This window comes from Polyodon spathula, chromosome 15 (assembly GCF_017654505.1).
Source record: "Polyodon spathula isolate WHYD16114869_AA chromosome 15, ASM1765450v1, whole genome shotgun sequence".
Taxonomy (NCBI): domain Eukaryota; kingdom Metazoa; phylum Chordata; class Actinopteri; order Acipenseriformes; family Polyodontidae; genus Polyodon; species Polyodon spathula.
In genome coordinates this window covers 10374184-10399827 of record NC_054548.1, presented here as the reverse complement: position 1 = coordinate 10399827, position 25644 = coordinate 10374184, and the positions used below count along the sequence as shown (strand labels likewise).

Genomic DNA, 25644 nt, shown 5'->3' with positions numbered 1-25644 from the left:
CTAAGCAGAGGCTGCCCAAATGGATAGCAGACACAGTCTGGACTGCCTACAAGAAAACTTGCCCCCTGCAGAAAATCTCACTGCCCATTCCACCAGGGGCATGGCAACTTTGTGGGCTTTATTCCATGTTGAATCTGTCAAGGACATTTGCAATGCAGCCGTGTGGCTACTTCCCATATCTTTACTAGGTTCTGCAGACTTAATGTCGTGGATCGTCAAAACCCTGGTTTTGGAACTAGAGTGTTAAGGGCGGCTTCTCAGTCGACCATTACAACAACGGCTCCCTCCATTTTTTTAGCCCTAGCTACTTGTTACTGAGGTTCTGAATGGGAATACACAAGGCAGCCTCGGTATACTGACCCATTCGGTAATGGTTACTTTTCGACTTGAAAGCTTGAAAGGGAACGTTTTAGGTTGTTATCATAACCCTGGTTCCCTGAAATACAAATGTAACTATTAACTTTCAAGGTCACTATGTCCATGATTGCAGCAGGTTTGAAGGAAAAATGACACTGAGATTTGTGTGTACAGTCCTTTATCCCCTGGGGTTGGGCATGAATGCTTCACAGGCTCGGCAGAGCAGCTTTGATATATCTTATTGAGGTTTTGGGTCTTTCGGAGGTAAATATCCATTTGTTAATGGTTACATTTCTATTTCAGGGAACGTTTGCAGTATTGTTGTTGAGATGGTGCCAGCTTTAGGAAAACTGTTATTGCAACAGCCTGCACTGTCTGTGTCTAAGCTACCTATTACCCAATCCCAGTTACTGTCTGCCAGATCTAGTTGTTCGCTTGCTCTTGGACTCAGACCAGCAGGCCATATGGAACTGCTTGCACCACTGTGTCTCCTTGGCTGAAACACCCTTGTTTACCTGCCAAGGCAAAGTTATGTGTTTCACCTCAAGCCTGTGACAGTTAAAGACATCTCAGTTTTAATAAAGAATGTAAAGAGAGAGGCGTGGCATGCTATGTTTTGGTAAGTCCAGTCCTTGTGGCCTTGCAAAGATTAATTTGAGCTGCAAAGCGTTTTTTGCTATGGCCGGAATGTTTTGGAGAGAAGTGATGTGATTCTTAAAATGACAGCAATAAACAGATATTTAAAAGACAAGTTATCCTCAAAAATGTGTAGCGATCTGTGTAAATATACATGACTACAATGGGTATGGGTACGCAAGAATATCCAGTGCTGTTTAAAAATGCATTGTGTACTTTTATATACACTCTGTAAAGAGAACCATTTGTCCAATCACCATTTGTACCCCTTTAGCGATTATATTAAAGGTACCTGAGCCTGATTAAATCTGTGTTCAGGTCCTGTCCATCTTTTAAAATATTCCTTTTGAACACAGACATAAGAAATCGGTCTTATATATCAATGCATTCCAAATTAGCATTTAAAAAATCTACAGTAATGATAAATAACTTAGAAACAAAGTTTCCTGAATGAAACTACTACATTAGTTGTGTAACAACAAATATGGAATTATCATAGAAAGTTGTTGGCAGTGGGCCTTCAATAATTGTAATTTTGACAGCCTGAATAATCTGTTAGTGACTAAAATACCTTGGATACCACGTACACCCCCCCACCCCCCGATTCCACAGACAACATTATGAATCAAATTCCAACTTCCATCAGGGGCTTGATACTATATATTAAAGTATTGTAACTTCAATTTGGCTGTTGTAAAAATGAATCAGTATGTTAATTTTAAGATAGCAATGAAAATAAAAAAAGAGAAATTCACAGGTGCCTACTCAGCCATCTGACAGCAAATGTCAATTTCATATGTAGGATTATTAAAATGATAGCACCTGGCATCTATTTCAGTAGAATCTGGGACACTGGGAGTGCACAGACTTTGTAATAGAGGACAGAGATGTCCACCAGTAAGTGAAGCAGTTGTAAAGCTTCCTAATTAAACTAGACTGGTCTCCAAGAATAGCAGGAATAACATGGCCCTGTTTTGATCTTTTGCTTGCTTTCAATTGGTTCCTTTCTTGCTAACCCATTAAAAACTAATTTCCTTTACTTCTGCTTGCTTGTCAGCTGTTTACAGTGTAACTGTGGTGCACGCAGAACATGTGTGATGACTTTGTCTTTGCTCAATCAAGTTTGTTCTTGTGTAGTGTCAATCATTTTATTTAAAAGATTACAGGCAGGTATGTTAAGATAGGTGTACCATCAAGCCTATCAGGTTCCTTTCTTTAAATTGTCTTTATGTAAGTCCCATAGATATAAATATATATATATATGGTATTGTATTGAAACCTTCTTCCCAGCTGCCACTGTGGCTGAGAAAGGCCTTAGTCCTGTTCATTTCCAACAGCAGCAGAACATCAGCCCATGTTAAATTACAGTGTGTGGCAGGGCGATTGCCCTGCACAATGGGTAATTTGTGTTGGTGTAATTTGTATGTGGGAATGGGTTTATTGTGTCTTTTTGGAGTTGATTTGTGTAATTGAATTATTGTTTATAGACGGGTGCTCGATTGAGACTTGCTGCCTGCTAGGCATGGTTGAGGGGAAGGGCAGCAAGTGATTCAGCAGGTGGGCGGGTAGGTGGTTCGGGGCTGCTGCAAGGCCATGAGACTCAGCGCTACGGAGGTCTGGAATCCTGCTGGAGAGAACTGGAGACTGCTGACTACTGCATGGGTTAACCAGGGTCAGGGTTCCAGCATTCACGCAGGAAGAAACTGCAGCCACCGGCGGTTGTGTGTATACCGGGGCGGTGTAGGAATGGAGTTTAGTTTCAGGCAACAACAGCCTACAAATAGAGAGAAGTGGATTCCAGTGGGACCTCCTGTCTAAGGGAGTAGCGCGAGTGGTTTTTTGCAGCACCTTTTATTTGTAGTTTTTTTATACTGTTTGTTATTTTGCATTTTTGTTCAACTTGCTGTATTAGTCCTCTGTGCTTTGCCATGGCTGGTAACATCACATGACCAACTTCATTTACTTTCTTTTTGTCTGTTAATAATTCCTGCGCGTCTATGCCAGCGTTTCAACTCCACCCCCAGTTGTCTCTCTGTATGAATAATCAAAGGCTACCCACAAACCCACACAGTCTGTGTGACAAGCAAGACCCGGTCACACAGACTAACAGATTGGTCTTTGTAGATAATTTTAATGAAGTACCCCAATCAGTGTCCAAATGGTAAATATGCTGCTAAAATTGCACTTGTAATGTTAAGGTGTTAAGTAGGTGTTAATAAATTGTAAGTGACCTGAAAAAAAGATTGCAATTATTCATAACGCATTCAAAAAGACACAAACACCTTGATAAATCAGGCCCATGGTTCTTTTATGTCCATAATCAATAATGCCTATTAGTTTATAACGCTTAACAATACTACAAAAAATTGCAAAAGAAACAAACTAAAATTCTATGGAATAGGCTGCCCCAGTTGTGTCGTTACACTTTGAAAAAAACAGTGGAAATATGACATCCTGTCCCATAAGGTACTGTGCAATTGCCTGGCTTTGTAAAACTCTCCCATTTGTAGAATACAGAATAATCATGTCCGCTTTTCATCAATGAAAAGAGTACCTCTGAAGTGATCACTCCATATTTGTCAGGTCTTTATTCTTTAGTACATTTAACACAATCATACATAACACAAATATATTATTCACTGTACAACTGAAAAGACTGTATATCTATTTCAGCTCTCAAAAAAGTGGTATAGTACATGAGCTTGGACTCCAGAGGCTTGAAGAGTGAGTATAGCAGATTGATCCATAGGGATTTTGAAGAGGGTGTTGGTAAGCGTGCATCTTACAGCTTGTTTAATTAAGAAAAAAAGCTGAATGCAGTGAGAAATACCAGAGATTCCCGACTAGTTTGGTCAGTAATGAGCTGTGGTTGGTGTTGCTACTATGATTCAATATGTTTTTTGTTGCTGTTTTAGAGGCAGTTGCATATATTTTAATAATATAAATACCACCAATCTTAAAATCTTAAACATTTTTGTATTGTATTTTTATTGTAGTAAGTGATGTTAGTACAGGCGTCTGTAAAACAACCCTGAAGGGTTTCATTTAGAATTCAAAGGTGGTGCTATTTTAAATAGCTAAATAATAAAATGGACCGTAGTTACTCATTTCTCACATTTTCTCTGAATATATCTACTCTCAGCTTTAGTTTTAAGGTGATGCTTGAGCCTGTTGCAGGTTTGTACCAGGACAGCTGTGTCGATTGCTGAGGGGGTTGGATGTGCCGCCAAAAGACAAACAAATAAATAAATAAAAAAACAGAAATTGACTGACCGTAAATTCGTAATCTTAGACAATTGCTTGCGGCAGTACAGAATATTAATATCTACAATTTGTCTCTTTGTCGCTTAGTAACCACTATCACATGTTTTCAAAGTCTATGTGCCCCATTGTAGTTGTAGGAAAGAGACACAAATTAAAAATGGAAGTGCTAAAACAAAATTGTGCAGAACCAATGCTATTGTAGTGCCACTGAACTGCTGCTGGAGATCATGTGATTTGGTTTTGTGCAATAACAGATCAGATACCATCGCAAAAATCCCTTCATGCTGCTACCCATGAGCTAGAATGACAGTTTCAGTAAATATCTCAGTTTCAAACTGATAATGGAAGGGAGTTTTCTTACAGTACATTGTTTTGTAAACACACAGATGACTGTTTCCCTCAGGGACTGCTTGCGCCGAGGTTACTCAGCTGAACCTGTCGCATGGCAGCAAGTCCGACTCGCCAGGCTCCATCTGTCCTGGCTTATCATGTCAGGAGAAATATAAAAGACTGGAAGATTCAACGATGACTGTTTAAAGAAGGCTTAAGCAATAGTCAATTATGTTTGGTCAGCATCATTTTTACAAACACATTTTAGTCTCTAAAAAAAGTCAAGCAGATATACAGCCACACTTGATTGATGTGAGATCTTAAACAGTGGTCAGAGGTCAATCAGGTTTGTGTGAGGGAAACATTGATAGCTTCGACAGGGAGATGCAGCTGTATATAGAAGGTAAGGTGGGGAGAATAAACTACTTCAAGATATTTTTAGAAAGTAAAAGCAATTGGGTAAACCAATGAGGAGACAGGAGTCAATAACCGCTTGCATACTGTATTATTATGACAGGTCTCCAACGACTTATACTGTGGGATTCACAAGTTGCATTTAGTCTGAACATCAAAAAGTTAACCAGAAGACCAAGCATCATTACAATGCATATAGTATAAGCAGGGCTTCTGTTTTTCGGCTTTTATTAATTAAATTTTTTACGTGCTTATTTTTAGATAATCCTTTTTTTGTACTTAAGTTATACCTTCTTTCCCTTGCTGTCTTCCACAATGAAATCCTTATGGTCACGGGCACATTCTTCTGGGATTTTTGTGTGTCTAGGCAATTTTGTTTTAAATCCTCCCTATCTAACTGTAGTATAGCTTTAAATCCCACAAACAAGTCTCTGTTCCTAATTGTAATCTTGTTTTAAAACTCGCAAGTGTGAGTCTGCAGTAAAAATGTAGGAATTTGTTGCCACTCAGTAGTCATGGGTGTTTTATCGATTTTGTATCGTTTGAAACCGAAAATCGGAATCCCTAAGTATAAGTAATGGGTATATGTGAATTTCAGATTGTCTCCCACTAGTGAGAAAAGTTAGCTATACAGGCCTTTCTGAGAGGGGGGAAGTGTAAATGATCACCCTAACAAATGTTTACCACAGTCAATTTTCACAGTAATTTTGTAGATGCCTTTCACATGGATGCATTTATTTATCATAGTTTTTCATGATTTGCCATGTTTTTTTTGTTTTTTTTAATTGTTCTTTAGCATGCCTCTCTGGGCTTTACAACACTCCTATTCTTCACCAAGCTTTCATTGTGCTTTATTACACCTTGCTGTGCTTGTACTATTGTAAATGTTTAGCAGTGCACTGTACCTGTTTTTGAAAGGCTGTGTACACATTCTTGAAAAGACAGCCGGAATGTGATCCCAAGTTTTAATTCATAAGTTATAGAAGCTGTGTGAACCTGTAAAAGCAGGTCCAGTACTGCAAGAAGCTAGAGGGGATTGTGATGTCATACAGTGGGGAATATGCATTTGTCTTTAACAGTATCAAAAACAATATTTTCTCAAAATAGTTACATCACACGAGAATCGCCAGATATCTCAACAACAAAATTTGAACTGTGATCATGAAAGTAGAAGCTCAGTTTGCAGGTAGTTCTGTATCCAGAACTGTACAAACTGGGACCCATAAACCAGTTTTATCTTGGATATCCCTACAAATGTTGTTGTGTTTATGTCTACAGAAAACTGTAGTATTCCAGAAATAAGCCAGCATCATATTTTGTTGAAATGGAACTACCAAAAAATGTCTAAGCAAAAATCTCACCTCAGATAACACCAGTTTCTACTACAGTGATACAAAGAACAAGCACCAGTCCTATTTAACACCAGTAGGGGGACTACACTGCCCACCCAGTGGCAATCAGGTGTACCGGCAACCCAATGGCAGGCTGACAGAAATTCAATTCAGCACCCCTTGTACAAAAGGGGGTGCTGAGAAAAACTGGTGTTAACTAATTTTAACATAAAAAACAGAAAAAAGGACTGTAAATTAAATGTTTAGAACCAAAAGGGAGGTGGTACAGAGCACGCCCCCTAGAGTCCACTGGTCGACAAAGGCGAACAAGCACTCGTAGTAGAACCATTGTGCAAAATAATAATGCAACATCACTGCTGCTCTGGATACCAGTGGTGGCCTTACACCCTAATGATACTGATGGCAAAAAAAATCCTACCTCTTTCCACAGACAACAGTACTGTAAATTCATAAATGGTTCATTGACTGGTCATACTGGGGAGCAATGTGGTGAGAATGAAGGAGTTAACTTTTGGCCACATATTACTTGCTCATCCCTGCTTATATACTTCCTTCTAAGTTGATCATGCTAAGGTTATTAAACCATGCCTGGGATTGCATTTTCTGCTTTACCTGCTGTGAGCAGGTAACACTTTGGAGGTCAGACACAAATGTTTTTAGCACAGCAAAAAAAATATCAAATGGACCAATATTATCTGAGAAAAAATAGGGATAGGACAGTCAGGTGAAATAAGCTGTTTTCACCAGCAATATTCTGATGGACATTGTTCAGCGGCTAAGGAGTGGAGCCTAGCTTGAGGTTTCAAATAATTACAGTCAAAAACTCAGAAACTAATTTAAAACTAATTTCCTGATACTACAAATGTTCTACATAGTCCTAGCCAAATTTAGCAGTCACTTAAATGAGTTCTAACCATGTTTTTAAAATCCACCATTGTATCTGTTATTAACATTAGCAGCATTATCACTGACCATCATTTGTATTTTGTACTGACTACAGTTTCGAATATGCAGAATACTTCCTGGTACAAAGTCACTTTCTCCATTTCACTTCAGTGGCCTAGCGGCAATCAGGCCATGTGAGCTAACACAGAAATTAATGAGATACCAATTCCTTTAGCATGCGCCTTTGTGCTTATGTCTCATGGATTGAACCTCGCTCTGAGTACTTCTAGGTTTGCCTAGACATGTGCTCCTGTATAATGATGTCCCGCATGTTTTCACTTTCTGAGTGACATAGTGACTCAGATGTATCTGACTGCTCCAGTAAAGGGGGCTCAGCTCTTTTAGAGCAACAGTAGCAGGTTCACTCTGGATCTCCGACAACCCAGGTTTGCATCCCTTCCCCAGGCATGAAGAAGTTCACACTGTTCTGAAGGATGGACGTGTACCCAGCTGCACTAAGCATCTGTTAATGAAAACAATCTAGTAGACTATATGGCCAATAAGTCTGCATAGATTGCCAGTCGTGTCAGTACCCCTTTATTGTTGCTTTATTGAACAGTAAAACAACAGAGCAATAACAGACAATGATTAGATAATATTGCTTGAGGCTCACCGCACTTTCTTTTGCAATGAAAAAGTCCAAAGATTTTTCAACTGAAATTGTGTCACTTTCTAAATGTCTTTGTGATTCCATGTACACTGTAGTTCCACTGCTGAGTAACATTGGAGTCTAGAGAATAATGACCACTTTTGTATAAAGGTGATATATAATCTCCATTTCAGTAATAATGGGCTAATCCTTTAAACTGTCAAACTGAGGTAAAATGTTTGAAGCATTGTGATTTAAAAGAAAAAGAAAAAGTAATAATAAGCCTTGTGCACTTGGAGTTTATATACCAAATTAGGAGTCCCAGGCTTAATTTACATAGAGCAATAACCAGTATTATAGAATATAGTTTTCTTTTTTTAAAGGACACAAGTGCTGATTTGCATCTGAATGGTATTCCAACGAAAACTGTATTTGTTTTATATAAAACTAGGAATTTGTCTATATATATATATATATATATATATATATATATATATATATATATATATATATATATATATATATATATATATATATCCGTCGACAAATTAAAGAACGTTTGCAAAGATAAAAGGATACATCTATGACTACAACGACAGTTTCTGTGAGAACCTTAGTACAGTGGAAAATCAATGGTGTTTATCTTTCATTTGTGTAAAAAAAAACCGCGGGTTTACAAATTTTGAAGTCTTTAAGGTACATTCATTTAATTCAATTAAGAAGAAGAGAAAAGCATTTTTTTTTTTTTTTTTTTTTTTAATCATTGTGGCATTTCTTGATGAAACCTGGCATCACTTTAGAAACAAGGAAATAAGAATCTGTGCTTGAGATACAAGTTTGCAACTGGATCTAAATGATAAAAAAGGAAGATGAATGGACGTGCCCTTACAGCATGGGTAATGAAAGAATATGCTTGCTGGAATGTCAAAACAACCAAAAGTGTTTTTAAGTTTACCCTCGCCACATTCCTGAGTGTAGACAAAAACAAGCAGAGCAGTAATGTGTTTAACCAATTAACCTTAACCCCCACCTAAGAAGAAATAACGAAGGCTGCTACCGAAAATCTTTCACAAAAAAAAAACAACTGGACTTACTTTAAGCGCTCAGCGTGGAGAACGGTACTCCTATTTATTTATTTTTTCAGTTTTGCAAGAAAAGATTTTCTCTTTACTCACTTTAAGTGTCTGCTTGTTTTTCTCTTCTTGTGCCCTGACTCCCTGTTGTAAAGGAAAATCTGTGCTAATTGTAAACAGTGGGATGGTAGTGGAACTAATAGCAGTGGCTCCTCCAAATTATACAGACGGTCTTTACTTGTCAGTGGAAACAGGCAGTGAGACATTAAGTCACTGAGTGAGAGGTAAAGCTGCTTGCATCAGAAGTGTGCCTGCATTGGTGATGTGACTTTCTCAGAACTGAAAGGGGAAAGGAAAATATAATTGCAGGGGTATCTAGTGCCACAATATACTGTGTAAAGTTGGAGTAAGGTTGACCTGTTGACAAAATATGCAAAAGCACAATGGAAATAGACTTCCACTGGAGTGACTGGGACTGGAGCATTTGTACAGTAAGTAGCTTGTTTTCCAGGTATGACTTTACATTTCTGTGCAGGGCTGCTGCTGGCTGCTGGTTATGATGGTGCACTCATAAGTCATGTCAAAGCTGAACTTCAGTGGAATCACTTTTTTGTCTTTTGGATGGGATAAATAAACTGCACAAGCAGCAGCTGAAAGTAAGTGGTGCTTCACTGTAGTTTGAATTGGAGCAATTACATTTCAGAAGGTGCAAGTGCTAAGCTTGACTTCAGAGATCAAAAGTGTTGTGCAATATTACAGCTGGGTAATCTTCAAGCTCAGTTTTAAGGCCCCTGGGGCTAGTTAGGAGTTGTGGGGGCCAGTTACAGTGAACATGAACCTTTTTCTCGCTACAATAAGCAGACATTCATCAGCAGCAAATGAAAATGAGATTCAGTAACCCCTGTCATATAGCTTATAAGTTGTAAATGAGATTTGTTTTGAATGCTGTTTTTCAAAACTATTGAGTGTTGTGCTGATATTCTGTAAACATTTTAAGACTGGACACAGCTTTTTGTTATTACAGAGGCCATTGTGAGCTTCATCATTAAATACCATGAGGAATACATCTGAGTACTTTCTCTGTAGTTCAAAGGTCTGTACAAATACGAAGATCATAGATTGTGAATAATTTACTGTCAGGTAAATCTAGGTATAGGGGGTGTTGAAATAATGTTGTGAGCTTTGAGTATTTTAATTGGTATAATTATTATGTTATCCTTTGTTAACACATTAAGGTGTCCTTATGGGTTTTTCATTAGAAGGCAGGTCTTTGCAAATAATTGACCCAATGTTACCCTTACATGCTTTTTAATAAGAAATTCCCACAAAACTGTAATCACACCTCAAAACAGAGCCACATTAACATGTAATTAATTACACTGTAGCTACCATTAGCTTTTACTGTATGAATTTAGCACATAATTGTGAGGTTGTAACTTCATACATTAACAACATGTATTTTAAATGTATATCAAATAATGTTACAAACATGTAATTACATTGTGTTAATTTCCCTGTATTCTCAAGTGTATCCCACATATGTGTCACTTCAATTTCTGGTGGTACTCGTGTATAAACTATAAAGTGTGATTATAGAAGCCTTGTGCCTAACTGAAAAGGGTGTAGGCTGAGAATTACACACATACACACACACACACACACACACACACACACATCTGGAGGTGATAACTCAAGATCAAGCTTGAGAACAGTGGGCTGTGTAAAGGCTGAGTAAGGTCAACGTGTTGACAAAGTGCAAATGCAAAATGGAAATAGAAAGCACTGCTGTTGTACAGTAATTATTGTAGCACACTTACCAGTGATGACTTTAAGTTACTGTGCGGGACTGCTCATGGCAGCTGGTTATGTTGGTACACTCGTAAATCAGTGTTTAGTGTGATGTAAAATTTCAGTTCCTTCTACAATTACTAATCAAGGTAAGATCAGCAGCACAGTCATGCATCATACACTATATCAAAACCTAAACTTGCCAGTACGCCATATACCACATCAGGGTATAGTGAATGGGCAAACTGCTGTCAATTTATTTTTTTCATATTCTTAGTACATGATAGCTTTTACAAAGCCTTTATCATGTATTTTTAAATATATAGTCTTGTAGTGCTGACCCCTCCCTACTCACATATGTAACTGAGATGGATTTACCAGTGAGCAGAAGGATGATGGGAAATGTAGTTCTGAGAGGTCCATGCGGGTACATGGGAAGTCATTTTGAGGAAGGGAATGCAATTTAAAAGTGGTCAAAAAAATAAAATAATAATAATAATAATAATAATAATAATAATTTAAACAATACATATACCTTACGTAAACAGCTGTAGCAACACATGGGAACATTTTAAGGGTCCTTATGTGCCCTTTAAATGCATAGTATAGTTTTTGAAAAGTTATTGAAAAAAAAATGCAACTTGCATGTGGCTAGAATATTCTACCAATAAATATTCCTGCACTGCAACTTGTCTTAGTATATGATGATCTAAGCCTTTCTCAAAGCAGTGCTCCTGGGCAAACATGTGCCCACGAGACCAGAAAGATACCTTCTGCTGCAGTTGACACAGTGTAATACTGAAATACTGATATATTGTTAGAGGAACTAAAGCCATTTAAATATACTACTTTGTGCTCTCAAACTCTGCATTTGTTCCATCTGTATTATTATAACTTCTTTTTATTTCACATTTTATAAAGAAGTATTTAGCTAAATGTTAAAGAGTGAAAGGATCATGCCCTTGACTATGAGAAATACACAAATGGGCCTGTTGCAAAAAAAAACGTTGAGAACCACTGATCTTAATACTGGCGGATCTTAATACTGCTGTTTTAACATGTTTAAACCGGACCTATTTGCTAACTTTTTATGTGGTAGTGATGTTAATAAGGGGTTAATAACTCACCCTGGGTGGGAAACACAGGCAAGATTAATTTTAATCATGAAAATAGCATCTACATAGTATATAAAAACTGAATGTTAAATAGCTGCATGGTGATTATGAGCTGAGGTATTCATAGGAGGCAGTGTGGTCCAGTGGTTGAAGTCCAGGGCTTGTAACTAGAAGGTCTCTGGTTCAAATCCCACCACTGCACCTTGTGCTCCATCCTGCAGGTGAGATGTTAAATCATTGAGATTGTAAATCAATGTCCTGCATATAATGACTCTGCATATAATGCACTCTGTAAAGCCTACCTTGTGTGATGGTGGTCCACTATGAAAGGCACTATATAAAATAAAGATATTATTATTATTATATTTACATGTATAGAATTAAATGTGAAAAAAAAGCCTTGAAAAATAGACAAATGTAGCGTGTGGAGAATGTATGTGCTGTGTAGGAAGATTGGAATCCTGTTACTTGGGTGTCTATGGATGGAATGTGCACTTGGCAGGAGCATTGAAGTTTCTTTTCAAATAAAAAAAAAAAAGTCACCCCCCTAATTATAAAGCGATAAGAGAAGAGGCTGTACAGAATGGGTCTGTCAGTGGCCTATTTAGTGTTTTTCGTTCTGAAAGCCTCCTACACTCGCTGCCCTGTCTGATCCCCCCGTCCCCCCCGTCTTTTTCTCATCCAAATGACAAAGTGGCTGTGTTTTATCGACCAGTAGGGCTTGTGTGCTTAATTATATTCTGCCAGTGAAATGTAACGAAGCACAAAAACTGGAAAATTGTCCCAGTGTGGAGAGCTGGTGTCCTGACAGTAGCGGTGATACGTCGGGAAGCAGTGCTTTAGTCCAGGGGTAAACATGTTACACAGGAAAACCTACAATGTCAAGGCCAAGGTCAGAGTTTAATAGCCATTATTTGTTATTCCTAGTGTTTGAAATGCTTGTGTGTATGTGGTGCTCAAACGGCACCGATGGTTGATACCTATTTATTCAATGTGCTTCTCTTTGTTTAGCAGAGGGATGAGTTGGTTTGGTATCTCTTAAATCAATTAGAAGGAACACTGTGGGGTTTACATTTTACATTCTTGGTTATATTGGCAGACAAACATTTTCTTACAGGTATTAAATAAAAAGATTCCCAAATGCTTTCTAGGTGAATTTAAGCTCTCTTCATTGTAACTATTGGTTTGGAAGTTTATTATTCAAAGAGAAGGGGATGTGATACCTTTTATTGGACTAACTAAATAATAATTATTCACAAGCTTTCAAGACCTCAAAGGTCTCTTGTTCAGTTGAAAGTAGGAAAGAGAGATTTAAGAGACTATAAACGCTCAGGTCCATAATATAAGAACTGCTTTTACAAAATATGCACCTTAGATTATATTGTATATTGGTGGGTTTGTCAGTAGTAAATTGTGCTGTCAAAGATGCTTTTTTTTTTCCTATGGATGATCTGATAAAGTTATTATGATTATTATGTATTAACAACTGTCTTACCAGGAGCAAACGTGATGTAAGCATTTTTCTTTCGTCTGTTTCAAGACAGTACTGTTTTATATTGTGTAATGATGAGAATATGACGCTCCCAGCAGGTCTCAAGGGGGTGATTAAAGGTTTCTGAAGCTGGAACATCAACAGTATATTTGTTATAAAGTATATTTATAGATAACTGCAGCATTAGGGGTTGATCTGACCAACTAGTATCTCACAGGGATAAGACACTTTTGGACCATTTTACAGCAGTGGGGGATCACCCTGCATTGCATCTGCCAATTGGTTATCCTGGAAGTACCCCAACAATAGGTGGTTGGTTAAATCCACTGGGATTCTCCAGTGCTGCAAAGTGCTTGGTATGCATTTTTTAAATCAACCCCAAATGTCTAATTCTCAAATTTTATAAATATATAAATTAAAACATGTAGACAAATGTTAAAAAAAAACTTAAATCCTCAACTCAACAGTCATGGAGGTACTTTATCACATAATTGGTGGGCCTATTTGTTTCAAAAGTTTAAATAAAAATGTTTGAGAAACTAAGACAAGTAGACAGCTGTTTCAGTTAGTGCCTTCACCAAAATATTTTTGACTGTTTTGAGTTTATGGCTAAAGAGGAGAAATAAACAACAAGCATCAGTTTTGTAAACTCAAAGACGTTATGAGCAAATGTGGATTAACTACCTACAGCAATACAGTAAACAGTTTTACTATGTATGAAACAAGTTACAAAAAAAAATCTTCTTCCAACATTGCCTTCACGTTTCTTTATTGCCATGCAAAATTAGGAAAGTACCTCTTTTTTGCCAGCGTTATGACTTGATGTTTTGTTTTGTCTAAAGAAACAATTCCATGTTTCCATTCCTTATGTTTGTCTATTGCAAAACTTCAGAGTTCATATTAACGAGAGAGAATTTAGGTGGATTGTTAAAATGCCAGAATATCTTGATCTTTAAAGGTATCCAAACGTTATCATCTGAAAACTGAAGAGGAAGTTCTTCCCTTTTATTAACAAGGCCTTTCAAAGCTGTGGTGTCAAAACATTTACTTTCTAATATCTGTATTGATTTGTTGTGCCTGCAGGCAAACACAGATATCTGCTTTCTGTCTGTTTTGGTGTGCTGGAAGCTTGGTAGTGCTGAGTAATGACTGTTAATTTAATGCTTTATTTTTCCTAGCATGTAGAATTTGTAGATATTCATTTGAAACATTTTGAAGTGCTATTGTGTTTTTTTTTAATGGTTTTTAAGGCAGACTTCGAATATCAAATGGCTGGTATAGACTTATAATAGACAATTTGAGATATTATCGGTGCTCATTCCATATATTCATTAGCTCAAAGACCCAGCTAGGATACTATATATATATATATATATATATATATATATATATATATATATATATATATATATATATATATATATATAATAATCATAATAAAAAACTGTTCAAATACTATATGCTTGCAAATACAACAGGGTAGCACCTTGGATGAAATTAGACACAGCCAATGATATTTTGTTTTGCTCTGCAAGCTCAGGTTGTTGAGACCAATATAACGTATGACGTGATGGGGCTCTGGACTGAAGAATACATCTGCTGTATGTCTTCTAAAATTCTCTATTGCTTGGCAGGACCTGCAGGCAGAGATCGAGGCCCACACTGAGGTGTTCCACAGCCTGGATGAGAATGGGCAGAAGATCCTGAAGTCTCTGGAGGGCTCAGAAGATGCCACGCTGCTGCATCGACGGCTGGACAACATGAACGTCAGATGGAGCGAGCTGCGTAAGAAGTCCATCAGCATCAGGTAAATACGGTGCTTTATTTAAGTTGCTTATCTGTTGGCTCATAATCACCCAGATGACTCCATTTAGTAGAGAATTTATCATATGGATTAATTGTCAGTGTGAAGAAGTTTAGAGCTTTGCCAATTGAGGGATGTATTGTTGTACACTAAACTAAGTACTATGGATAGTTAAAAGAATACACAGTATATATCTGTAACAATACACACATGTATTATTATTATTATTATTATTATTATTATTATTATTATTACATCCAAGCATGTGTTCAAGAGATCGATAAAGTTGCCTCGGTAACAAAGGAATAGGGTTTGTCAGTGTAACGCTGTGCTATCCCATAGTCCTCTAGTATTATAACTGCCCATTATCAGCAGGGTAGACTGTGTGAAGGTATTTTTCTGGTGCACACTGACAGGAACACTACAGCAGGTTGAATTTTGTCAAATTTCTAGTGGGGGTGGGATAAAATACACAAATTACAAAACAATAAGCATGCCTGTAATAAAGATACACAATGTTGATACATCACTTGTATGCCAACATCTGCCACCAAATGCAGTTATTGGCATTTAAAACATTTTATTATTCTCATTAACTAAAAGGCAATTGTTGGATAACGATGCCAATATATATATATATATATATATTATATATAATATTATATATATATATATACGAGGCTATTAATCTATATTATATATAATATCCTTGATAACATGCTCCTTTAGGAGTATAACAATAGAACATATTTTAAACTGTCCTGACTTGCAGTACTGTGCAGTTCAACCCTCTCTGTGATATTTGTGTTCTGTTACCAAACAACCGCTGCTAAATTTACCCAATCCCAACAGAAACAACGGGTACAGTAGCTGTTCTTATGAGGCGGCTTCTGATAACGAATTCCTTTGGCTTTGGGAAGATTGTGTAAGGCTTGTGTACCAATTGTCGATACGCAATCAGTGCGTTCAAAAGGCTTTATTGGGAGAGCACTGGGTATTAGGAGGTGTGCAGAGCAAGAGCAGATAGTGCAGCTCGTTCCTGGAGTAGGTATGGTTGAAAGTGCAGTGGCAAAATTAGACTGTTCACGGTTTTTGTGTGCTAAAATGAACAAGACATTATCCAACAAAAATGAATATTCAACAGTTAGAAAGACATAGCCTAATATAAAAAAAATAATAATAACATTCAACAATAAACTGATCTAGGGCAGTCACTATAAGTAGCTAGAAATAACTTTTTTTTATATATATATATATATATATATATAATAAGTCTTACAGTTATCACAGCTGTAATTTTGCATCGCAGCGGGTTTTTGTTAAGATAACTGACATGATAATGAGATCTAAGAGTAACGGTAATGAAAAGGCCTAGTATGATTCTGCAAATAAAACGTGGCAGCCATAGTGATTTTCAAAAGTCATGGCTTTGAAAGCTCAGGCACTTTTATGTCTGACTGGACTAATTCTTTTTTTTTCCTTAAATCTCATTAATTTTGTATAATTATTCTACACATTACGGAAATGGGATCAATAAGTGGGACACACAGGGGATACCAAGGTAAACTGTGAATTTGCAAGAAAATTACTCAGCTTGGGTTTGGGAACCACTTCCTGGTTTGGGAATTATGGGTAATCAAAACTTTATTTAAATATTTCCAGGCATCACTGGAGAACCTGAAGAAATATTACGGTAATGAGACAAATCATTCGAACATGTAGTATTTCTCAAAAAAAACCAAACAGTAATTATAAGATGTATTTTCAAAATGTACAGATCTTTGTAAATTATGAAAAATTCTGCACAATATACATATTTATTTCAGAAATATATGTCCATTCTTTTGTGAATAAATGTTTAGGAAAACTACAAAAAAAAAAACTTTGGATGCATTACTGTAATGAGATTTCAAGAACAAAAAACATAAATATGAGAAATAAGAAAAAAGTATTAAAAACCTCTTGACTGCAAGCAAAGTACAGTATTACCAACTCTCGTGAATTTATTGCGAGACACACGATTTCTAAGTTGAATTAAGACCTGCTCGCGATCTCGCGACAGTACTGGTGGATCTCGGGATTTTTCGCTTTTCGAAAGATATACGTTATTCATGACAGAAAACTCAAAGAAGCGCAAACACTTTAAATGCAAATTCAACCCAGGCTGGAGCAGTTGCTTTCCAGCTCCTTTGAAAAAAAATGAAAAGAGCAGTATGCACAGTGCAGTGCCATGCAGGGACCCAGCTACTTTGAACCCCAAACGCCCTTGTCTAGAGGAAGCAGCAGTAGAGCAGCATTTAAGTAGAGTAGGAATGTGAAACCATGAATGAATCTCTGCTGCGGTGCCTGATTATGAGTGCAAGTCCACAGCTGGGACTCCAGCTAATAGCACTAAAAAGATATAGATAAGTTGAGCCACACTTCATCCTCTCTAATTTACATGTGATGCTTGACAGCAGGGCTCCAGAGCAGCAAAGGATATCTTAGAAGAAATTATTATTATCCAACACAGCATAACTAAGATGTCACATCCTTTTTACTGTAAGGCACTATTAATGTGTTCAATTTTAAAGCTGAGTGGAATAGAGGTGCCTGGAGTAGACCACTTGCCCTGTGGTGATGGAAGTCACTGGATGAGATTGAAAAATGAGTCCCCTAGTCCTTTCCTCAAACAAATTGGTCACACTGCCTCATACATGTTGTAAACCATGTAGAGTGTAATCCCACAGGATTACAAAGAATAAGATTTCCAGACAATATCAGATAAACCCACAGGGGCTAGTCAGATATATATCTCCCTCAATCCAGATCCTACTTCTACATGTCTAATTTTAAAGAGGTAGCTTGAGGCCAGAGCCCCAATAGGACATCTATGGATTATTAGACTGAAATATGATATCTTTGGATTGCTTCTCCACCAACACAAAGTCACCTGACACTGGTCTGTAAAACTAGCATGTTTACATACTCGCATTAACACTAGAACGACCGCGTTTATAGGCATACCTAGAACAACCAGGACTGATCAATTTGACTGTCGTATTATAAACAACATACATATTATAATGAAAGGACAAACACTTGAATAAAAGTCGTAGTTTTATTCAGGAACGTCATATTAAGCATCTACAAAACCGAAACATTATAAATAAACGGACATTTGAACAGAGCTGTGTTTATATACAGACATATTACATAATGCGTATCCTCAAAAAACGGTAAAAAATGAAATAAACAGATATTTGAAAATAAATGTGTGTAATACACAGGTATATCATATACATACAAAACTGTACAACAGAAGCAATGTAAATAAGCGTCAACATTTTTTTTAATAAATGGGTTTATATTGCCTAAACAACAAGACACAACCAAAGCTATGCGTTTATACACAGACGTACTGTAATCAAAATGACATGAATAAATAAACATTTGAACGGAATTGGCTTCATTTACAATCGTTTACAAAGCAAAGTGCTGGCACAAATCACACAGATATGGCACTTTTCAAAATATGCAGTGCACTTACCGCCCTATCTGTCTTTGGTGCATCAGAATCATGTTTGGTAAAATTTGCAGTAATTCCAAGCACTCTTTTCTGTCCTGCTTCTTCAGCGATTTGCAATGTGTATGTGGGTAACAGTGAATTTCTTAGAAAAACATGTGACTTATAGTAACTAGTGCAGACAAACAGCCTGGCCGTGTGAGCTGTCAAGGCTGATTGATGGGCTATCAGAGGCTCATTGAAACAATAGAAATGTCAACAGACAGCTCACTTGAGGAATGCGACTGATAAACTTCAATACGGCCTCAAGTCCTAACCGATAAACACAAATAATACCGCAACATTTAATTGTTATAACATGTATTGGTCAATCTGACCGTGCCTGGTCAGAATAAGTATGACAGTATTTTGTCTCACTAATTTTTGCAGCTACGCGATTCTTTCTTTCTCAGGGGAATTAGTACATATATTTAGGAAAAGTCAAGAAAGCACAACTGCTTATCTTAAACACACACACACAGCAATTTAAATTTAAATTCCCAAAACGGTCAAAATGACTGCCTTCTAGTGTTAAACAGCATCATTTTAGTTTAAATAGTTGTATTGTTCATTTTATACTAAAACTTCATAAATATATGCAAAATAAATTTCGAATACCAACATTTTAACCAAAGTCAAACAACAAAAATAAAACAAAAAAAAACCTTACCTGCTGTTGTCAAGTTTCCCCTATATTTTTAGTTCTATGACAAATCTGTGAGGAATTTGGTGAGCATATTGATAAACACAATATTGTTTTGATGGTTTTTTGTGATGCACTGTTTTAGTTTATTTGAAAGACACGGGACTATGAGACGTACTATACAGTAGCAGGTTTTAACAACTTTTACCTGGGGAGGATCTCTAAGTCTGATATGATTTTCATGAGTCATAATACTTATTGAGTTTAGATACAAAGTTAAAAATAAAAAGGTTCAGCACATTCGATTTGTCCCATGCTTCTTCCATGTGTGAAGTATACTAGTATACTTTTGTAAGGAGGATGTGGGTGAGTGCTCTTGTTTTATCCCTATTGTAACACTAGTCTTTGAAGGCTCGCTCTTCTCTTGTTTGTTATTGTGAATGCAGTTTACCAGATTTTGTGCAGCTGTAAGCCAAGGCACAGTACAGTAAAGTACCTTTGTATCAGACAGTGTCAAAAAAAAAAAAAAAGACAGCCACAGGATGAAGTTCGAGTGTGTCCTGAAAGAAAGCTTTCTTCTGAAAATAATTCAGTAGCAAAGACATTTTCTTTATGGATGTTGGCAGATAGCTTAGTTCTCTGAGAATAAACATGATACAGTACTCATTGTCTGAATGGAACCATAGATTGTCATGAACAAGCGATGATTCTGAATGAAGCGCTTTGTTGAAGGCTGTTTAACCCTTGTGTTGTGTTCCTTTTTTCAATAGATTTTTTTTCTCTCTTGACAAAGTAGTGGCAAAATGTACTTGGCATATGGAAGTCTCTTGTTTCCATCTTAGCTCTGGTCAGAACAGGTTTCCATGGAAACCATTTTTGAGCATCAGTGCACCTCTAAAGTTAGGTCAATGATCGTAAAGAAATTGTATGGGGTGGGATTTGGGTACTAGTGTTAACTGAAGCTAATATTAAGTACAAAATCACTGCCACAAATGCACATGTAGTGGTATGCATTGAAGTACCATTCAATATGTCCTCAGTCAGTCTAGTGGTGGAATATGCTATCCTGCAGAAAAGCTCTCAACTGAAATTCTTGGAAATTTATAATAATAAAAAGATGCACTGGGAGCAAGGGAGTTATGTTTTCCATTCAGGCTGAATGATATTATCATCCTTATGATCTTCTCCAGGAACAAAAGACTCTGGTGACAATTTATGTGTGTATTCATTTCATTTATTCCAAATTATTTTTTAACAGGATAACCTGCTGGGATATAACCACTCATTCACAGCATATCTCATTGGCAGTGGTAGGAAATACAAATCAGCAAAACATTAACGCTGTACAAAAAAAGTATTAGGGACTTAGATGAACTAGGTCCCTGCAGTCATTTAGAAACTGTCTTTATTATTTAAAAAAAAAATTCTTCATTGTGTGTATGCTCTGTCTCTCAAGAAAATCAAACAAAATAGCTTTTACTTTTTATAACTAGTAAAGAAAACTGGTCCCTTGTATAAATGAACCATTACCATCCTTTTAAATTAAAACACTATGGTGCATTTTATAAGTCTATGTGATTTGTTAGGTTTGCTACATCACCTGATAATAATTGATGTCTCTCCGGTTCAATTCAACTCAGTGTGAAAGAAGAAATCATTCCTATCCTTCCATACTACACAAAAAATGTAGTATTTGACCTGTAGTAACCTGTTGCAAACTAGACATAATATCTGTAGTTTACAACAAAGTCAGATGAATGTAGTGCTGTATGTCATGTCCTTTAAGCAGCTTCAAATCTGCCTTGTAAGACTATTGTAAGAACCTGGTTACGGACTCCTGTGTTACATTTCTTTCCCATTTATTTAGGTCCTATCTAGAGGCCAGCACCGAGCAGTGGAAGCGTTTACACCTGTCTCTCCAGGAACTGCTTGCTTGGCTCCAGTTAAAGAATGAGGAACTGACCAGACAGAAGCCCATTGGGGGTGATGTTCCTACCGTCCAAAAGCAGCTGGATACACACAGGGTAAGGGACTGCTAGATCAACCCCACCCCTATTAAGGTTTCCCACAGTAAAAGCATAACAAAGTTAACTAAAGTGGAGTGGAACTATGGGTAAGCACTGAAAAGCCCAGAAAGATAATGTGCATGGCAATGCAATGCATATTAAAAACATGGCAAACCATGGTAAACAATGAGAAAAGCATTGCAATACTGCAAAATTACTGAGGTAAATTTGTATAAGCCAATTCCATTACAGGGTATTGACATCGGGGCCCTTGCTTGAACCAGTAAAAAGCTAGGTACACCCAATACAGAATGGCATTACACATTTTAAACAAATGCCAAGACTGTCTAAATAAATGTCCTTCAGCCTTCCATTATGCTGGTGGCTTTGAGGCGTGTATACAACATGTACTGTACCCATAAAAATGGAAATTAAGATTTTTTAAATGTATTTTACAGGAAGGAAACTAATTTAATTGTTTTAGTTAATTACACAATAAGCTGCATTTCTAAGCTGATGAATGATCCTCTGGTTTGCTATAATGGTATAAAAATAGCTTGCAGACCATTAGCTTCTTATGCAGGTACCCAACCTAATGGTATCATTTTCATTGCCTTAGCTTTGGGTAGTTATCTCCCCAGGCATAGTATATAGATTAATATTTCTTGTCCCTCTTAACTGCCCCATTTCACCCCAGGATCCCTTCTAGCCTATGCCAGCTTTTCTTTTACGATCCCACAGCTTTCCCTCTAGGGCTGCTGGTGGGTATAAGAACATAAGAACATAAGAAAGTTTACAAACGAGAGGAGGCCATTCGGCCCATCTTGCTCATTTGGTTGTTAGTAGCTTATTGATCCCAGAATCTCATCAAGCAGCTTCTTGAAGGATCCCAGGGTGTCAGCTTCAACAGCATTACAACATTACAACAATATTAAAAAAGTGCCTCCTATTTTCTGTTCTGAATGCCCCTTTGTCTAATCTCCATTTGTGACCCCTGGTCCTTGTTTCTTTTTTCAGGCTGAAAAAGTCCCTTGGGTCGACACTGTCAATACCTTTTAGAATTTTGAATGCTTGAATTAGGTCGCCACGTAGTCTTCTTTGTTCAAGACTGAACAGATTCAATTATTTTAGCCTGTCTGCATATGACATGCCTTTTAAGCCTGGAATAATTCTGGTCGCTCTTCTTTGCACTCTTTCTAGAGCAGCAATATCTTTTTTATAGCGAGGTGACCAGAACTGCGCACAATATTCAAGATGAGGTCTTACTAGTGCATTGTACAGTTTTAACATTACTTCCCTTGATTTAAATTCAACACTTTTCACAATGTATCCGAGCATCTTGTTAGCCTTTTTTATAGCTTCCCCACATTGTCTAGATGAAGACATTTCTGAGTCAACAAAAACTCCTAAGTCTTTTTCATAGATTCCTTCTCCAATTTCAGTATCTCCCATATGATATTTATAATGTACATTTTTATTTCCTGCGTGCAGTACCTTACACTTTTCTCTATTAAATGTCATTTGCCATGTGTCTGCCCAGTTCTGAATCTTGTCTAGATCATTTTGAATGACCTTTGCTGCTACAACAGTGTTTGCCACTCCTCCTACTTTTGTGTTGTCTGCAAATTTAACAAGTTTGCTTACTATACCAGAATCTAAATCATTAATGTAGATTAGGAATAGCAGAGGACCTAATACTGATCCCTGTGGTACACCACTGGTTACCACACTCCATTCTGAGGTTTTTCCTCTAATCAGTACTTTCTGTTTTCTACATGTTAACCACTCCCTAATCCATGTACATGTGTTTCCTTGAATCCCAACTGCGTTCAGTTTGAGAATTAATCTTTTATGCGGGACTTTGTCAAAAGCTTTCTGGAAATCTAAATAAACCATGTCATATGCTTTGCAATTATCCATTATCGATGTTGCATCCTCAAAAAAATCAAGCAAGTTAGTTAGACACGATCTCCCTTTCCTAAAACCATGTTGACTGTCTCCCAGGACCCTGTTACCATATAGGTAATTTTCCATTTTGGATCTTATTATAGTTTCCATAAGTTTGCATATAATAGAAGTCAGGCTTACTGGTCTGTAGTTACCTGGTTCAGTTTTGTTTCCCTTTTTGTGGATCGGTATTACGTTTGCAATTTTCCAGTCTGTCGGTACCACCCCTGTGTCAAGAGACTGCTGCATGATCTTGGTTAGCGGTTTGTAAATTACTTCTTTCATTTCTTTGAGTACTACTGGGAGGATCTCATCCGGCCCAGGGGATTTGTTTATTTTAAGCGCTCCTAGTCCCTTTAACACTTCTGCCTCAGTTATACTAAAGTTATTTAAAACTGGATAGGAACTGGATGACATGTGGGGCATGTTGTCAGTATCTTTCTTTGTAAAAACTTGTGAAAAGTAATCATTTTATATATATATATTTTTTTTTCTTCATCTATGATTTTGCCATTTGTATCTCTTAAACATTTAATCTCCTCTTTGAATGTTCGCTTGCTGTTGTAATATTGGAAAAACATTTTGGAATTGGTTTTAGCTCCCTTAGCAATGTTCATTTCTATTTCTCTCTTGGCCTTTCTAACTTCCTTTTTGACTTGCGTTTGCAGTTCTGTGTACTCTTTCTGCGTACTTTCTTTTTGGTCCTTTTTTAACGCTCTGTAAAGTGCCTTTTTTTGCTGAATATTTTTTTAAATTGATCTATTAAACCATTTTGGCAATTTAGTTTTACATTTAGATTTGTCTACTTTAGGGATATAATTGTTTTGCGCCTCTAGTACTACATTTTTGAAGAACAACCATCCTTCTTCTGTGGGTGTTTTCTCTATTTTACTCCAATCTACTTCTGTTAGTCTCTGTTTCATACCTTCATAGTTTGCTTTTCTAAAATTGTAAACCTTAGCTTTAGTCATTACTTTTGGGGTTTTAAAAAACACTTCAAATGAGACCATGTTGTGGTCTGAGTTTGCCAGTGGTTCTCTGACCTCTGTTTTAGTTATTCTAAAAATCAAGGCATGCCTCCACTCTAGTCGGTGCCTTGACAAATTGTGTTAGGAAGCAGTCATTTGTCATTTCCACCATTTCTATTTCATCCTTCGTGCTACCCACCGGGTTTTCCCATTTTATATGGTTGGACAGCAGGTGGGTATGGTTGGTTTCTGCAGGAATCTATAACTGAATACAAAATAACTAATTGGGCATATCTCCTGATATTTCAGAGCATCAGCAGCATGATAATATCAGGGTATATCATGTCTCACATGTATGGGTATTAATGACACGCAGCCGAGGGAGGCACTGTTGTGCTTTTTTCTGAATCAATGAGGGCATTTCTTCTACTTGGCAAAAACAAAATCTCAGTTTTATAGCTTTAGATTGAACCTACAGTTCCATTACATATAATCAGTCATTTAGTTGAAAAAATTAAAGAAAAGGGAGAATATACTGTGCGTATGTACGGTGGAGTGATATTGTTTGATTTGTTTTTGCGATGTGGCTACAAATGTTCTATAGGCATATGCTAGGGGTTATATCCCTCTAGCTCAGGGAATCTTTCTGTTGAAGTATAAGTAAGTGATACAACCTGACACAGAGGGCATTACCATATTATAGGAGGCTGTGTGGTCCAGTGGTTAAAGAAACAGGCTTCTAACCAGGAGGTCCCTGGTTGAAATCCCAGCTCAGCAACTGACTCATTGTGTGACCCTGAGCAAGTCACTTAACCTCATTGTGTTCCGTCTTTCGGGTGAGACGTTCTTGTAAGTGACTCTGCAACTGATGCACAGTTCACACACCCTAGTCTCATATCTTGTAAAGCGCTTTGTGATGGTGGTCCACTATGAAAGGCGCTATATAAAAATAAAGGTTATTATTATTATTACCAGGCATTATGGACTGTTTGGGTAATAGGCCCCAAGACGATTTATTACAACCAAGTGGTCCATAATGCCTGGTAATACACGGCGTCTTAATGTTTTTATATTTCAATGTTACAGCACGATTATTTATAATTTGTATTTATTTCAACTATATATTGTTTTTCATTTTTTTATTTATACTTAGCACTATAAAATAAACATTCTACACTCTAAAATGAACGTTCTGTTTCAGTAATGAAATTCATAAACATTAAATGCATTTTCTGCACTATCCAGCAGAGAAAATAAAACAGAATCCCATCATAGTTTATTCTAACAAACTTAACTGTTACACACTGCCAGTGTGTTTCAAAATGCACTGTAAACAGCACTAAAGCCTAGAGTAAAGATATATGACGCTGATACACC

The 25644-nt window shown here is 37.0% G+C and overlaps 1 protein-coding gene across 7 annotated transcripts in view; it reads left to right on the top strand.

The window, feature by feature from the left end:
- Nucleotides 1–25644, top strand: part of LOC121327814 (dystrophin-like) — a 222876-nt gene that overhangs the window by 98090 nt on the left and 99142 nt on the right. For all 7 annotated transcript variants that reach the window (XM_041272024.1, XM_041272029.1, XM_041272027.1 and 4 more), the window contains exons 12-13: nucleotides 14990–15162; nucleotides 21214–21370. In XM_041272024.1, the coding sequence (XP_041127958.1) occupies nucleotides 14990–15162; nucleotides 21214–21370 (330 nt within the window). The remainder of the gene's footprint in view (nucleotides 1–14989; nucleotides 15163–21213; nucleotides 21371–25644) is intronic.